The 17266-nt window shown below is 34.9% G+C and overlaps 1 protein-coding gene across 3 annotated transcripts; it reads right to left on the minus strand.

Moving 5' to 3' along the window:
• Window positions 1–2033: 2033 nt before the first annotated feature.
• On the minus strand, window positions 2034–9710 carry LOC143907709 (uncharacterized). 3 transcript variants are annotated; one of them, XM_077424599.1, is made up of 15 exons: window positions 9303–9709; window positions 8449–8715; window positions 8087–8320; window positions 7747–7974; window positions 7560–7652; window positions 6681–6908; window positions 6335–6568; window positions 5942–6220; window positions 5567–5827; window positions 5227–5454; window positions 4887–5114; window positions 4546–4773; window positions 4206–4433; window positions 3865–4092; window positions 2034–3685 (listed from the first exon to the last, which is right to left on the minus strand). In XM_077424599.1, the coding sequence occupies exons 1-15, from the start codon at window positions 9484–9486 to the stop codon at window positions 2172–2174; spliced, it is 4662 nt and encodes a 1553-aa protein (XP_077280725.1). In that variant the 5' UTR covers window positions 9487–9709; the 3' UTR covers window positions 2034–2171. The 3 variants fall into 3 exon arrangements, with proteins under 3 accessions (XP_077280725.1, XP_077280726.1, XP_077280727.1); XM_077424600.1 differs by lacking the exon at window positions 5567–5827; XM_077424601.1 differs by lacking the exon at window positions 2034–3685 and having other exon boundaries at window positions 3905–4092; window positions 4222–4433; window positions 9303–9710.
• Between the last annotated feature and the right edge of the window lie 7556 nt (window positions 9711–17266).

Here is a 17266-nt window from a genome sequence, read left to right on the forward strand (position 1 = left end):
ACTGCGCAGTCGGGTGAGCCGTCGCGAGTCGAGCCCCCAAGTTCCGGCCAATCACGTTCGACCGCTCTCAGCCGGCGGCGTACCGGGTGACGTATACAGGCACGACTCGCGCGCGACCGTTGTAACTTTGAAATAAAACGTACGTACCTCCAAAGTTGACGCGCGGACGATTATTTTGTCGGCGATCGGCCTTGTCACTTGTTTTCGCCAACGCTCGACGTACCGTCGCTTACGAAAGTTACTCCGCCATCATTTACTCGGTGAATAATCTCGCACAGATATGAAGTGTCCCGAGTGTCCGTGCCGTCCGTCGCCGGTGTCGCCGTGCTCCGTGCTCCGTGCTGTGTTTTTCGGAACGCGCTCGTTCCTGCGGTTGGCACACCTGCTCGGCCTGCTCCTTGTTCCTCGTTCCGCGGCAATACGCGTTCAACAAAATCCGCAAGTTTATCAATTGTGTATTAAGCGTTCGTCGGAAGGATGTGTCGCGTAGTGCAAATCGCTCGCTCGAGATGGAAATATCAAGGTGAAGGATACTTTACGGCAATTATGTGAGTGACATGCAGTTTCGGTGTGATATTCGCGGGCGATATAATCGCTCGTCCCGTCACGTCGCTTGTTCTCAAATTAATGGAAGCATTCATTTATTTCGCGTCGCGCTTTGAACCACTGTGCCGGAATTGTGAGAGTGCCGAACATGATGATGAACTTTGATTCTCTCTGTAGGAGAAGAAAGAGGAGCCGAGCGATATTGCCAAACGTGCCATCGAGTGATTTAAGTGTCGGAACGCCGCGGATACATCGCCCCGTGAATACTCGACATTTATTCGTATATTTCGCGTCACCGTATTAATATCAATTGATTGATTTATCGAACAATATCTGTGCTATATTTTGTTCACGTAAGTAGAAATTAATTTTATTGCATTAATTGCGTGAAACGGAATGCCCTCAAAGCGTTGTTCGGAACTCACCCGGGGTGACCCGCGTTGACCAGCCCCTGAGGAACAATAAAAATAATCCGGATTATTTCCGATTTCATAATGTGACTGTCGAGCAAGTTTCAAGATTTTCATCTCTAGACGGGACAGAAATGAATACATTTATAGCTTGCGTTGCATACAATACGTTGCATATCTACACAAGATATGCTTTATTTATTTATAGCACTCTGTTGCGTGTAATTCTTTACTTTTAACCGTAGCAGTGAACGTTTGCCTTTTTTTGTCGGATCTATGTATAATTATATAGATACGATACATGAGATAGATAAGATACAATTTCCAAAATCTGTTTTTTTTTCTCTCAAGTTTTGGATTGACTTTATAGTGCAATTTTTAAGGAATAGGTATTAATATAAATTATGTAATTACAATAATACACATGTTTCCATGCTTCGCCGAGTTACGTTGTGCTAGAGTCCACCATTGCAGTGGCAGCGTCTACTTGTTCTTCAGAGAACCATGTTTGTTTCTTCAAATAATATACCCCTGGTAAATAATTATAATCCTTTAGTTGCAATTACGTTAAGTTTTTATTCATAATTTTTTCAGTATATAATCAGAAATGTAGGTTTTAGTCAAATGTTGATTGAACAAATGACATATTATATGTCTCTACGCTGTGCGATTGGCATATTTATTAACGTTTGTCTTTTACCCGGAGGGTGTGGTCACACGTGTGACGATATCACCTGACGAGAAGACCGTAGTCTTAGCCACCACTCGCGGTACCGTGTACCGTCTGTTTATGAGTCTCTCTAAAATCTATCCCGCAACTGATAATATAATATACTAGTAATTATGAAAATGATTTAACTAAAAAATAAAAAAAATTATTTTATTGCTTATTTCGTGTACTATTGATCTAAATTATAATAATTCGAAGTCATTCCGCGAAAAAAAGTTATAAAGCTTTTTATAGCGAAGACTTCTAACTCTTAAATCTTCAATGTTTCAAAGTGACGCTTATACTTGTGTCAATCAAGATTACCGTTTCTGTGATCTTCTCTACATTTATAACACACACTCTCTCTCTCTTTTCTATCTATTATTTTATTCTATCTCTCAATTGCTACATATTGATTAAAAAATACTATTATATCTTTTATATAATCTTCTCATTTTACATATGCATTTTATTTCTTAACACTTACTTAAAAAAGCCTCTCAAATTTAATTTACAATAATGTTTTCTTCATCATCATCTTTACATCTCAAAGTATTTTTTATCTGTGTCAATCTTGTTTGCAACTTAGCAAGTTCATTCATTATATCGTCATTCGATAGTTCATTCTTATCGTAGACAACCTGCTTAGCATGTTTGACTATGTTAGGATCCATTTTCAAAGTGGACCAATCCATGGAATAGCCATCAACGTTATGCCTATCGCCATCATAAACAATCAGATTATCATTGTAAGGTTTGAAACTTATCTTACCGAATTTGAGGTAATGTGGAAAGAGAAGAACCTTTTTGGAAAAAAAATTAAAAGGATTCGACCACGTCCATTTTTTCCAGCAGAATGGTTTCGCGACTATCATTCTTTCGAAACAAGCGATCAGACGTACCCGAGAGATTAGTCCGATAATCTTGGCCTTATTCAGAATCTCGGCAATGTTGTTGATTGCCAAACCATTAAGCAAATTAAACAGCACGATGACTATGTAAAAGATGAACAGTACGAACACAATGCGGCTCCAAACAGGATACGCAGAAAAAGAAATGTCATTGGCGTCAAACTCGCCGGTGAACATAATGATGGTTTTGAAAAGCGAAAGACCAGGATTAGAGAAACCGTCATTCCTCAAGAGCATGTAGAAAGCTAAAGTGAATGCGAGAATCAGAATTAGATACGAAAAGAAAAAGCGAACGAAATTGAAGAAGACGGTTCGAAACATTTCGATGCAAGACGGAAACAGATGATAGCTTATCAGAGTCATTAGCTCCCAGGTGGACAGCAAAATAACCATGACTTTGATTTGCAGTCCTGCGCCGCACAGCAGTGCGAAAGTCAGTACAATTAGCAGAACTTGTGACCAATTTTCCAAATCTACAAAGTAGCGTTGGGGATAGGAGCGAAATTGCAAGATCTCTCGATAGGTGAAGAGCAGCAACATCCCCATGACAAAAACCCACGATACATTGTTTTGCAATGTAAAGAAAGTACTTGCAAAAACTGTGTTGAAACTATCGTTAGCTATTTGCTGTTTATTTCTACTTGATGTGTCGTAAGTCATGCTTAGTATGTAGGCGTTCACAAAGAAATAGAACATTGTGTAAAAAACGAAATTTGCGTACAAAACATGCCGTATCATGTACCATTTTATGTAGAGAAAAGACGAGATTAACGGATGTCTCAACAAATGTTTCAGAATGTCGTTATTGGCGATATACAAAATTACTTCCATTTCACAGGTTGCTCGCAAAATTTCTTGCTGTTCAGTGAAATTTTCGTGCGGCATCAAGCAACGATAGTCGAACTCGATCATACACTCGTCCGTCCATTCATTCTTTAATTGAATGCAGTCATTAAAATAGCTGGACAATGTAAATTCTGGAATATCCGCGATAACGATGTTGTTGAATTTGTTCATCTGACCGAGGTAACTGCCTTCCTTGAGAAGTACAGTTGCAGCTTTGTACCAATTTCTCTCGAGAGCGTAATGCAACGCCGTATTACCTATATCTGTAAAATAAAAAATTTTGATACATAAAATATCTGTACAAATTTTTCAAAAAGCGCTTAAAAGACAAAATCATAATTTAGATATCTATTTGTAAGAAATTTGTTTTCTAAGAAATGCTATTTCTTTTATTGTTTGTACTATTATACTTGTCGATTAAATGTATATAATCAGTAATCACCATCAACGGATCGAACATCCATGGTTTCCCTAAATCCCTGTCCCAGGGTCAGCTTTATATACTCCAACTGATTGTCGATTTCTAGCGGCGATATTTCCAGTACTCGGCAGACTTCCAGAATCATCTTACCAGTTACTTTGGGTCGTGAGTTAAGTAGTTCACGAAAAATAATATCATGACCATACAAAAGAGCCTCGTTTTTTATCATATTCAAATCTGCTAAAACGCCTAAAAGACGAAATCATAATTTAAATATTTGTAAGAAATTTATGTTTTTTTAGAAATTGCTATTTCTTTTATTGTTTGTACTATTATAATTGTCGATATACGTATATAATCACCATCAACGGAACGAACATCTATGATTTCCCTAAATCCCCGTCCCAGGATCAGCTTTATGTACTCCAACTGATTGTCGATTTCTAGTGGCAATATTTCCAGTAGTCGACAGATTTTCAGAATCATCTTACCAGTTACTTTAGGTCGTGAGTTAAGTAGTTCACGAAAAATGATATCATGACCATACAAAATAGCCTGGTTTTTTATCACATTCAAATCTACTAAAGCGCCTAAAAGACGAAATCATAATTCAAATATTTGTAAGAAATTTATGTTTTCTAAGAAATGCTATTTCTTTTATTGTTTGTACTATTATAATTGTCGATATATGTATATAATCACCATCAACGGAACGAACATCTATGGTATCCCTAAATCCCCGTCCCAGGATCAGCTTTACATACTCCAACTGATTGTCGATTTCTAGTGGTGATATTTCTAGTAGTCGGCAGACTTCCAGAATCATCTTACCAGTTACTTCGGGTCGTGAGTTAAGTAGTTCACGAAAAATAATATCATGACCATACAAAAGAGCCTCGTTTTTTATCATATTCAAATCTGCTAAAACGCCTAAAAGACGAAATCATAATTTAAATATTTGTAAGAAATTTATGTTTTCTTAGAAATTGCTATTTCTTTTATTGTTTGTACTATTATAATTGTCGATATCCGTATATAATCACCATCAACGGAACGAACATCTATGATTTCCCTAAATCCCCGTCCCAGGATCAGCTTTATGTACTCCAACTGATTGTCGATTTCTAGTGGCAATATTTCCAGTAGTCGACAGACTTTCAGAATCATCTTACCAGTTACTTTAGGTCGTGAGTTAAGTAGTTCACGAAAAATGATATCATGACCATACAAAATAGCCTGGTTTTTTATCACATTCAAATCTACTAAAGCGCCTAAAAGACGAAATCATAATTCAAATATTTTTAAGAAATTTATGTTTTCTAAGAAATGCTATTTCTTTTATTGTTTGTACTATTATAATTGTCGATATATGTATATAATCACCATCAACGGAACGAACATCTATGGTATCCCTAAATCCCCGTCCCAGGATCAGCTTTACATACTCCAACTGATTGTCGATTTCTAGTGGCGATATTTCCAGTAGTCGGCAGACGTCCAGAATCATCGTACCGGTTACTTTGGGTCGTGAGTTAAGTAGTTCACGAAAAGTGTTATCATGACCATACAAAAGGACTCCTTCTTTGATAATATTCAAATGTGTTAAAGCGTCTAAAAGACGAAATCATAATTCAGATATTTGTAAGTAATTTATGTTTTTTAAGAAATGTTATTTCTTTTATTGTTTGTACTATTATAATTGTCGATATATGTATATAATCACCATCAACGGAACGAACATAATTATGATAAATGAACCGCGGGTTAGCGCGATGCACGACAAACCGTGAATCTGATCTCAGGATCAGCTTTATGTACTCCAACTGAGTGTCTATTTCTAGTGGAGATATTTCCAGTAGTCGGAAGACTTCTAGAATCATTTGATCGGTTACTTCGGGTCGTAAGTTAAGTAGTTCACGAAAAGTGTTATCATGACCATTCAAAAGGACCTCTTCTTTGATAATATTCAAATGTGCTAAAGCGTCTAAAAAACAAAATCATAATTCAGATATTTGTAAAAAATTTATGTTTTTTAAGGAATGCTATTTCTTTTATTGTTTGTACTATATTATACTTGTCGATATATGTATATAATCACCATCAACGGAACGAACATAACTATGATAAATGGTTTCGGAAAACCGCGAGTTAGCGCGATACACGACAAACCGTGATTGTGCTGATCTCAGGATCAGCTTTATATACTCCAACTGAGTGTCGATTTCTAGTGGAGATATTTTCAGTAGTCGGAAGACTTCTAGAATCATTTTACCGGTTACTTCGGGTCGTGAGTTAAGTAATTCACGAAAAATAATATCATGACCATACAAAGAGGCCTCTTTTATGATCATTATTTTCTGATCGAAAGACGAAATGCCTAAAAGACGAAATTATAATTCAGATATTTGTAAGATATTTATGTTTTCTAAGAAATGCTATTTCTTTTATTGTTTGTACTATTATACTTGTCGATATATATGTATATAATCACCATCAACGAAACAAACATCCATGTGTTTCCTAAATCCCCGTCCCAGGATCAGCTTTATATACTTCAACTTGTTGTCGAAATTTAGCAGCGATAATTCCAGTAGTCGGCAGACTTCTAGAATCATCTTACCGGTTACTTCGGGTTGTGAGTTAAGTAGTTCACGAAAAATAATATCGTGACCATATAAAAGGGCCTCTTTTTTTATCATATTCAAATGTGCTAAAGACGAAATGCCTAAAGGACAAAATCGTAATTCAAATATTAGTAAAAAATTTATGTTTTTTAAAAAATGCTATTTCTTTTATTGTTTGTACTATTATACTTGTCGATATATGTATATAATCACCATCAACGGAACGAACATCCATGGTTTTCCTAAGTCCCCGTCCGAGGATCAGCTTTATATACTCCAACTGATTATCGATTTCTAGCGGCGATATTTCCAGTAGTCGGCAGACTTCCAGTATCATCTTACCGGTTACTTCGGGTCGTGAGTTAAGTAGTTGACAAAAAATTATATCATGACCATACAAAAGGGCCTCTTTTTTAATCATTTTCAAATGTGCTAAAGCGCCTAAAAGACGACATCATAATTCAGATATTTGTGAGAAATTTATTTTAGAATCATTAGCTCCCAGGTAAACAGCAGGATAACCATGACTTCAATTTGCAGTCCTGTGCCACACAACAGTGCAATAAAAGTCAGTACAATTAGCAGAACTGGCGACCAGTTTTCCAAATCTATAATACCAAGTAGCGTTGGGGATAGGAGATAAATTGTAAGATATCTCGCGCGGGAGGTGAAAAGCAGCAACATCCCCATGGCAAAAATTCACGATAGATTGTTTTGCAAAGTACATGCAAAAACCGTATTGAAACTATCGTTAAATTTGTTGTCTATTTCTACTTGTGTCGTAAGTCATGCTTAGTATGTAGGCGTTCACGAAGAAATAGAACATTGTGTCAAAAAACGAAATTTGCGTACAAAACATGCCGTATTATGTACCATTTAATGTAGAGAAAGGACGAGATTAACGGATGTCTCAACAAATGTTTGAGAGTGTCGTTATACAAAACTACTTCCATTTCACAGGTTGCTCGCGAAATTTAGTGCTGTTCAGTGAAATTTTCGTGCGGCATCAAACAACGATAGTCGAACTCGACCGTATACATTCGTTCTTTAATTGAATACAGTCATTAAAATAGACTTCCAGAATCATCTTACCGTTTACTTCGGGTCGTGAGTTAAGTAGTTCACGAAAAATGATATCATGACCATGGACCTCTTTTTTGATCATATTCAAATGTGCAAAAGGGCCTAAAAGACGAAATAATAATTCAGTTATTTGTAAGAAATTTGTTTTCTAAGAAATGCTGTTTCTTTATACTTGTCGATATATGTATATAATCACCATCAACAGAACAAACATCCATGGTTTTCCTAAATCCCCGTCCCAGGATCAGCTTTATATACCCCAACTGATTGTCGATTTCTAGTGGTGATATTTCTAGTAGTCGGCAGACTTCCAGAATCATCTTATTGGTTACTTCGGGCCATGAGTTATGTAGTTTACGAAAAATGATATCATGACCATACAAAAGGGCCTTTTTTTTTATCATATTCAAATCTGCTAAAGCGCCTAAAAGACGAAATTATAATTCAAATATTTGTAAGAAATTTATATTTTTAAAGAAATGCTATATCTTTTATTGTTCGTACTATTATACTTGTCGATATATGTATATAATCACCATCAACGGAACGAACATCCACGGTTTCCCTAAATTCCTGTCCCAAGATCAGCTTTATATACTCCAACTGATTGTCGATTTCTTGCGGCGATATTTCCAGTAGTCGGCAGACTTCCAGAATCATTTTACCGGTTACTTCGGGTCGTGAGTTAAGTAGTTCATGAAAAATAATATCATGACCATACAAAAAGGCCTCTTTTTTGATCATTATTAAATGATCTAAAGACGAAATGCCTAAAAGACAAAATCATAATTCAAATATTTGTAAAAAATTTATGTTTTTTAAGAAATGCTATTTCTTTTATTGTTTTTACTATTATACTTGTATAATTGTATACTTGTCGATATATGTATATAATCACCATCAACGGAACAAACATCCATGGTTTTCTTAAATCCCCGTTCCAGGATCAGCTTTATATACTCCAACTGATTGTTGATTTCTAGCGGCGATATCTCCAGTAGTCGGCAGACTTCCAGAATCATCTTACCAGTTACTTCGGGTCGTGAGTTAAGTAGTTCACGAAAAATAATATCATGACCATACAAAAGGGCCTTTTCTTTGATCATATACAAACGTACTGGGCTTTCAACACACCTCCTTAGAATATTGCGAATGCCCAAGGAACCTCATCATGATAATAAATTAATTAATTAATAATATACATTTTAAACAAAATATACAAAATTGATAGGCACTTTTGTTTACATGTTGAATACATGTTTGGAACAAAATATTGGATCCGTATTTATTAGCTGATTTATTAAAAAAAAACGAGTGAGATTGTCATAAATTGGAACACTGTCAATATAAATAAATGAGACATGTACTAATTTTGCAATAATTACATCGCATAGCTATATTTATAGCAATTCTTCGGCGACTCTGAGATATAAACATGGAATCCTTTTTTCATAACTTTTAGGCACTTAATCTCGTCACTATTGTTCAGATAGAATTTAAGAGTCTGCTCTCTTTTATTTGCAAGTCTTTAAAGAAATTTGAATAAAGTGACAGTAAATTCTTTACAATTCAATTTCTTTTAAGAACAATTATTTATATGTTTTGTAATCTATCAGAGCCAGAACATTTGATGTATATTATACGTACTTTTTTTTTTAACGAAAATACTTCCCTCCTTGCTCATGCGTATGCGGGTGCGAGCACACACATACACGTCACGCACACAACATGCATACATAGTACTGCAATTACCTTGCGTATTTTGGACCTCGCATATTTGGACAAAGTTATCGAAAAAAGAAGAAAAAAAAGTTGACGAAGAAGAAGCCGTCGACTGATGAGTCCATACTTCCAGATCAATTATTGAGTCCACATTACTTTCACTTATATTATGTTTCTTCTTATAAAAAGTAGAATTGCTTTCGTCGGACGACATCTTCTCACATTAGAATCTTCAAATTTGTCTCCTTTTATGTCTCTTATTGGTACTTCTTTCTGATCTGCTTAAAATCACAGTTGAGAAATCTGCAGTTAAAATGTTTTTCCGTCTTCTATAGTTAATGTAGAATTGTATAAAATAATTTTTTATTCAGCAGTTATCTCATGCAATCCTTTCACCACTTGTGTAAGACTCTGGTAAGACTGTGCGAATGATACGCAAGTTGAGCGTGAAAACAAACAAAGCGAATGATAAGCGGAGATGTGTGATGAATAAGAGAAAAAACATATATCACGTGAACTGCTGCTGCAGATTCCGCCTATCTTAATCTAATTTTGTCTTAAATTAAATCTTAATTAATACAATATTGTTATCGAATTAATTTATTTCTGAAAATTATACATTTTACGATATATTACTTATTGTCTTAATATACTCAAAATGTACTTAATATAAATAAAAGTGCACTTTAAATTGTACTTTAACTCCGTATTTTATTTATTATAAATTTTTAAAAGCCAAAATGAAAAATTCGGTTATGTACCCGGTTGCGGTTGATAAGGGTGTTGTACCAATTCGACCACTGAGGCATGTGGTAATATTTATCGCAATAATCGATTAATAATAATTTAAAACGTTTTTCTCAGGCGACGTGAAATAAGAGAAAAGAAGAAAAACGACACCTTTCATGCACGGAATGAGGGAAATTCCAGGTTCGAATCCTGGCTAAGGTAATGATTTGGTCTCAAGAATATGCTGTTGTACGTAATAGTACTCCAACTTTTTCAAATACTTGTGTATATTGTATACATGAAAACTCTAAGGAGATGCCTATTGTTGTGATTTTTATCCACGATTATTTATAAATAATTATAATACAACGTTGTGTTTAAGTCATATATATTGACAAGGCAGGATATTTATATGAGTCGTATATATTGATTACTGACCCGTTATGTGTTATTAGTATAATTACTTTCCTGGTTATGCGCAATTTCTCAGTTGGTTGCTAAATCCGCAGTCGCATAAACACACTTGATGCTCTTATCAAGAGATATCGTCACTAATCGTGGCCTAATGAGAGCCCTAACGGGGGACTTTGATTACTGGCGAGCGATGCGTATTAGAATCAAGTAAATCCATAAAATGTGTCGCGGTGGCTGAATGACGTCCTTCCCTCAAAGAAAATTTACAGAGTGGAACAAAACGTATTTTTCGCAATTTTTGCGCGATTGTGTTTTTATCGTTCTTTCTGTGCTTGATGTTTGGCACGACGTGAAAATGCATTTAGAATTTAGACAAGTTTCTGTTGCTGCTTCTCGATTGTTTAATCGATACATATGTAGTATACATATGTTAAGATTTTATTTAAGATTTTGCATGTTATACATTTCAAGAGTCAAACTTTGGTCTTCAATAATGAGCATTTATTGCTGCTGCATATCTATAAACTAGCATGACAGATTTAGCCATGATATTATTATAGAATGCTATAAATACCGTAATACTGTAGTACAGCACCGAATTATTAACGTAAAGGCAATAAAATTAATTTATTTTTATTTTTTTATTTAATTGTCAGCGTCGAAATTAGAAATTACTAATTTAAGCTTGTAGATTTACTGTCAGGAATAAGAAAATATGTATAACAGTACATATGTATGATAATTTAAAAATAGAAAAAAACTTCGAATTATATATAATAACACTATTTAAACTCAATTACGACAGTTATACTGTACAAAGTATAATTGTATCAACGAGAAAACGAAAAAACGTATTTACGTATGTAGGAGAATAAAAGTATCGGTTTCTAGGAATATTTTCCGACGTTGAAAACAAATAGCGCGTGTACCATCCTGTTTGTCGCGATTAAATCGTTCGTTGCCTTTGTTTCGGATTCATAAATGGCACTTCCGTCCATTTTTCCGCCGTTGTGCGCGCGGGGATCTGAGATCTGAAAGGAGCTATGTGCCAATTTGGTCGATTGACGCACGAATGGATTATAATTTCATATCGAACGCTGGCCGTCATGAATAATAGATACAGATTGTTTCCATTCTCGATACTCGTCAGCCGAACCTTTCATCGCGAATGCTCGCTTGCATTCCGCAGATTTCTTACCCCAAAAGGTATCCCGTAAATATAAATGAGCGATTACGTTTATGCAAGTGAAGGCTTTTATGGAGTGGCTTATAAAACGAAATACATACACAAGTTAAAATCGTGGAATTGAAAATGCTCGGAAGGTCTATAACATTCTTACTATTAAAATAATCGACAGCCGATATTGCCTTGATTTAATTCTCCGTTTGACACGGAAAACAAGCAGCACATAATTCAATTCTCTCTCTCTCTCTCTCTCTCTCTCTCTCTCTCTCTCTCTCTCTCTCTCACACACACACACACTTTTTTTCACTACACTTACAAACTTCTTTTTTCGTATTCGTCTGGGCTGCCGCCTCGCGCCGATTCTTGCCGACAGCGTCGCGTGCAGCGGCACGTTAACTGCATCGTTGTAAAGCAGATTTCATTTAAAGAGGCACAACGGAGCCGGAAAGGCTGTAAGAAAAAGAAGAGATACACGGAGGACGCATGTGGCTCGGCTATGTAATTTTCATTCGCACTCGTGGCTACTCTTAACCGCGACTGGAGCGAAATAATGGAATACCTATACAGGGTGATTCATGATTAAGTCAGGAAACTATAAGTACGCATGCAAATCCCGGGTAAAGTTCAAGAAAATATTGATCAGTGCATAATTTTAAGAGTTCTAAGGAATTAAGTTATTTAAATATATATAAGTTTTCTCTGATATCAATTAAGATCTCTTTTCTTTCTTACTGACATCGAAGAGAACACATTTATTATCTCACAAAAAAGATTTAGTGAAAATAATAATTAACTTTCAGATGGTTTTTAGTAAATCTTTTAACAATGGTAAATTTATAATAACATAGTTGTTAAATATGGCTGTTTAAAACATTGAAAATTGGGAATCTCTTAATTACCCTAATTTATATTCTTTTAATCAAAATAGGAGAAAATGCTTTCATATGTGGTATATTTAATAAAACATCGTAGAAGATTTAAATGTTGTTTAACATTGGTCCAATAATCAAGAGATCTGAATTTTTATTTTTCGAACGTCTATTATCTTGATTTATTTTAATTCTAAACGATTAGCAAAATTGAACCGTTTTTTTGCTTGTTTCTCTCTCGGTTTGTCATTCTTGGCTATCAATTTTAAGTAAAAGTTTTCGATCCAATTGTGTATCGTCCTGTAGGAAGGTTTGACCAACTATAGAGTACCGGCGAATGGAGGCGGGACTGTTGCAAGTTGGGATGAGTCGCGGCCGGATATTCTTTTCGATTTTAGTATCATTGGCGGTAAATTAAAAGCCGGCCCTCAAAGATCGAGATTGTTAGCGAGAGCGGTACGTTGTGCACGCAAACGAATTCTAAGTCGATGTAGTGCACGAACGAATACGCGCGAGATGCCCGCGGCGTCGTTATTCTCAACCATGCAACGTTAAATGCGGCTGACCGATCCTCGTGCCTTTTAACCTCCAACTTTCATCTCCGTTTCAGAAAATGATATAGAAAAAATTGTCCGTAGCCTTGAGAGAGAATATGACAGAATAAAATTGGGTTTTTTTTTTACATTGCACTCGTCTTGTAATGAAGATCGTGTCGAACATCTGTTAAAATAAGCTCGATATATCACACGTTGAACGAAGATCATCCCCTCGTGATTTATTACACATTATATCTGAGCATTATTGGACTGCGCATCGCGCGGCTTCAACGCAGCGCCTTAAATGACGTCCATCAAGAAGCGATAATTAAAAAGAAGAAAGTTTAAATCGCTTGGACGTGCACGAGATCGGCCATCTGCTTCGCGCGATTAGAATAAGATTGGCGTAAGTCATGCTTACATGAAATTTTGCTATCGAAGCAAGGTTAAATTGGATTAAAGATTGTATTCGTAACTTTGCATCCATTTAATTTCTAGCAATTGAAAAGTCTAGCAAAAAAAAAGTCAAACAAATTTTTGAGAAATTATCCTTTGAGCCCAGCGAAATCGTCATTTGTTGTGTGTGATTTCTTATAAAATCTTTTATACTATATATTATATAACGTTAAATATCTTAATAATTAAATTCTAAAAAAATTTATTTAAAAATCTACTTGAATATAAATGAGTAACGCAATAGTGATTTTTTATTTAACTTTTAAGGTAAATATATAATTTTTTATAGTTTTCACTTTATAAAACTACACACACACACACACACAGCTGCTTTCATATATTAATTAAAGAAATTTCTGCACAAATTTAGCCGAGAAGTTTCTCCTATAAAAATTTTAAGATTAGACGATATTTCTTACAAACAATATTACAAACTAAGTATTTTTCAAATTTATTTAAATCTATTTATTTTTATAAAGATTTTTTTTCAAAACTACATGTGTAATTTAAAATGCCCAACGTACTTATTTTTTATTCATGCGATTGTCATTGATATAATTGACAAGGCTAGGAATATAAATAAGAGAGTTCTTCATTGCGCTGCACACAACAATACATTTTGACTTCGATGCGCCTACCATTGCGACTTGAGAATTGAACAAGAGTTCGCTGCAATCGAGAAAGAGACTTGCCTCTTCTCTCCAGAGAGCATATTTCTTTGATTTCGATTTTTGTCCCGCCTCGCCACCCCTTTCACCTCTCTTTCCCCTTACCCGTGAAGAGCTCAAGACCGGTTAATCCAGATTAACTTTGAGCTCGAGCACATGTACGCATACACGGCAGTGCGCGTATCGTATATATTGATAGATATATGAAGTGTAAAAGTTTCATATGTGTCTAGACAGATTTGCTCAGTTTCCGCTGCTCGTGAAAAATCTTTTCTTACGGTCTCATAAACCTGTTTTGCGAAAACGCTTTAATCGCGTTATTCAAAGAGATTATATATTGATATATTAAAATTATATTTTGTTGCCACAGAATTTTGAACTTGATAGCGATAGTCTAATACCATATGTCATCTACATTTGCACTCATACGCTGTTTTGATAATAAACGAATACAATTATCAAAAGGATAATGTTAAATTAAATTACTCTAAATTTTTCATATGCGAAAAGATTGTTATAAATATTATATTAGTCAATTTTGTAATGTATAATCTATACATATACACATTATATATATTTACCAATGATATATAGGTATGTATAATAATATAATGTTATTTTATAATTGCATTATATTATATATATATATATTATATGTTTACTATAAAGCAATATTTTTTTCGATCGTTTTTGTCTAATTGCGCGACAGTTAATCATGAAGCAAATTTGTCTATAATATTTTAATTTTTGATAGAAATAACTTTCTATTACATTACTATATAATAATTATTAATGTTAATAAAATAAACACAAGCTACATAAGATAAGTGTACCAATCCCTGGGCATGTATCTATATGTCCGGATATTTTTATTATTTTAAATCTTAAATAAGTTTTAATGCGAATTAAAATCAAAGAATCAAAGATAAACATATTTTTCTTGTATTATATTTTTATCTTTGATTTTAATTTAAGTTATGGTTATTTAAAATGATAAAGGTGTCCAGACATATAGGTGTTCCGGCATTGATACATTTACCTTGCATTTATTTATAGACGTCTTGCTTTCTTCATTTTATATACAGATGTTTTATTACATACGCGTATAAAAAAAGAATTAAAAATTCCCGCGTGTGAACGATGTCCTCGGACACAACTCTGTACGTCGCAAATTAGTTGTAGGCGTCGCGAGTTATCCACAGACGCATCAATTTCGATATATCCCTGACCCGAGTTTTGCACCAAATGACGAACATTGTAACACTCAATGCGCTTTAACGAGAATGCGTGTGCGACGGTTGGCCGGGAGGGTATAGGATACTTTACGTACAGGTCCTTGGGAGCCGGTAACGCGATTACGCGAAATCCCGGCGAGATCTGATCTCGACGACGGGATTAAAGGCAATCGCGAGGCGATCGAGAACCGCCATTGGGTAATAAATGCGGCACATAATGAACCGCCTTTATCTAGCGGACTCGTTGAAAGCCGCCGCCGTTCGTGAATGTAAATTTATTCTTCGTGCGTAACACTCTTGCCCCCAAGGATAACGCAAGTACAGCGGAATCTCGTTTACATTGGACACACTACTACAATGTCCAGCCGCTGAATGAAACGTATTACTACTTTAAAATTTTGCTGTTCCCTCATACCATAAATTTTTTGCAACAAAACGCAATGAAATCTAAATGATCAACGAAATACAGTGATTCACAAAATTATTGAAATGTACTACACGACATAATTACACAAGTTTATGAAATTTTCTTTTATTATTTTGAACCCGACAAGGCGCTTTTTGTACTAGATGTTTGGATCCTGAAAACGATGCTGTAAGTCAAGTTTTATCAATACGTCAGATTTTTGAGAAATTTTTTATCAAACTTTCAAGATAACGTTAATCTCTTATATTAAAATTTCAAATATCGCAAAAAGGTCATTTTTCACGCATTAAAGCTCAATTATTTCAAAAACTTAACGTGCTGGGAAAATTTAGCTCGCAACATTGTTTTAGCATCAAAAAATCTATAAGAAACACCTTGTTTGGTTTAAAATAATTGTTGGCTGTAAACTTATTGTGTTATCTATAACTAATTGATTAGAAGAAAGCAATCGATAAAAATGGCCTTTTAATATCAATATAATATATAATATACATATAAACAAACAAATATCTACAATCTTGCTACAAATATTTTCGCCCACAAATTAAAAAATATTAATACGATTTGATTAGTTTCAGGTCACTGTATATTACGGACAGATGAAGTAATAAGTCATTACTGAAAATGAAATTAAATGAATTGTGGAATAACATATTTTACGTATAAATCAATTTTTGTTGCATTATGGTTTCTTAATTTGCTATATTTTTTATCTTCCGATGTAAGCAAGATAGACGTAGTTTACAGGATGTAATTTATATCCACAATTTGCGTGCTGTTATTGTTAACATAATAATTTAAATATGCTTTTGCTTTGATGAGAAATTAAGACGTACGAGTCTAAACACCAATTTAATCGTATTTTCTAATATACATAGAAGATTAAACTTTCTTTATGTATGGTATCCGTGTTATAATAAACTTGCTGTACAGAGATAACAGACATAAATGCATAAAAGGACATGTGCATCTGTCAAGTACGTATGTACATACCAGCAATGTCCCGAGTTTAAACGAGCCTTAGAAGCGCGTATAATTTAGTTGCACTGATATGCATTCATTCGCGAGACACACGCTACTTCTCATGGCGAAACAACGAGCCTGTTCAGGATCACCATCTAGAGATGAACGACGGAGCTCTCTCGAGCACTCGGTGGTCACCAAAACCTGTCCGACACTCCGATCGAGTGATTTCGACATTTTTCACGGATCGTCTTCGATAGCGACCCACGCGTTCATCCAGTTCCCGAAGTAAACCTTTTCCAAGGTCAGTGACGTGTGGGCCGCTAGAGAAAGCACTGACGAAGTGCATGCACTTTGTTGCGAAAGCACTTACGAACGTCGCGCACGTTGCATGGCCCTTTTGATATTAGTATTAGGTTACTAAGATCCAAAGTTGAACCGTAAATGACAGTTTTCATTCTAATTTTACCACATGTATATTATAACGGTTTTATTTCTCTTTATCTTAAAG

Source organism: Temnothorax americanus, unplaced genomic scaffold, assembly GCF_048541705.1.
Source record: "Temnothorax americanus isolate GAGA-0224 unplaced genomic scaffold, ASM4854170v1 Scaffold87, whole genome shotgun sequence".
NCBI lineage: Eukaryota > Metazoa > Arthropoda > Insecta > Hymenoptera > Formicidae > Temnothorax > Temnothorax americanus.

Excerpts from the sequence above, each read along its gene's own strand:
- LOC143907709 (XM_077424599.1), bottom strand. The coding sequence starts at position 9,486 with ATGTCGTCCGACGAAAGCAATTCTACTTTTTATAAGAAGAAACATAAT. Across the intron at positions 8,716-9,302 it reads CGAGGTCCAAAATACGCAAG|GTTCCTTGGGCATTCGCAAT; the intron begins GTAATTGCAGTA and ends TATCATGATGAG. Across the intron at positions 4,434-4,545 it reads AGATGTTCGTTCCGTTGATG|GCGCTTTAGTAGATTTGAAT; the intron begins GTGATTATATAC and ends TTCGTCTTTTAG.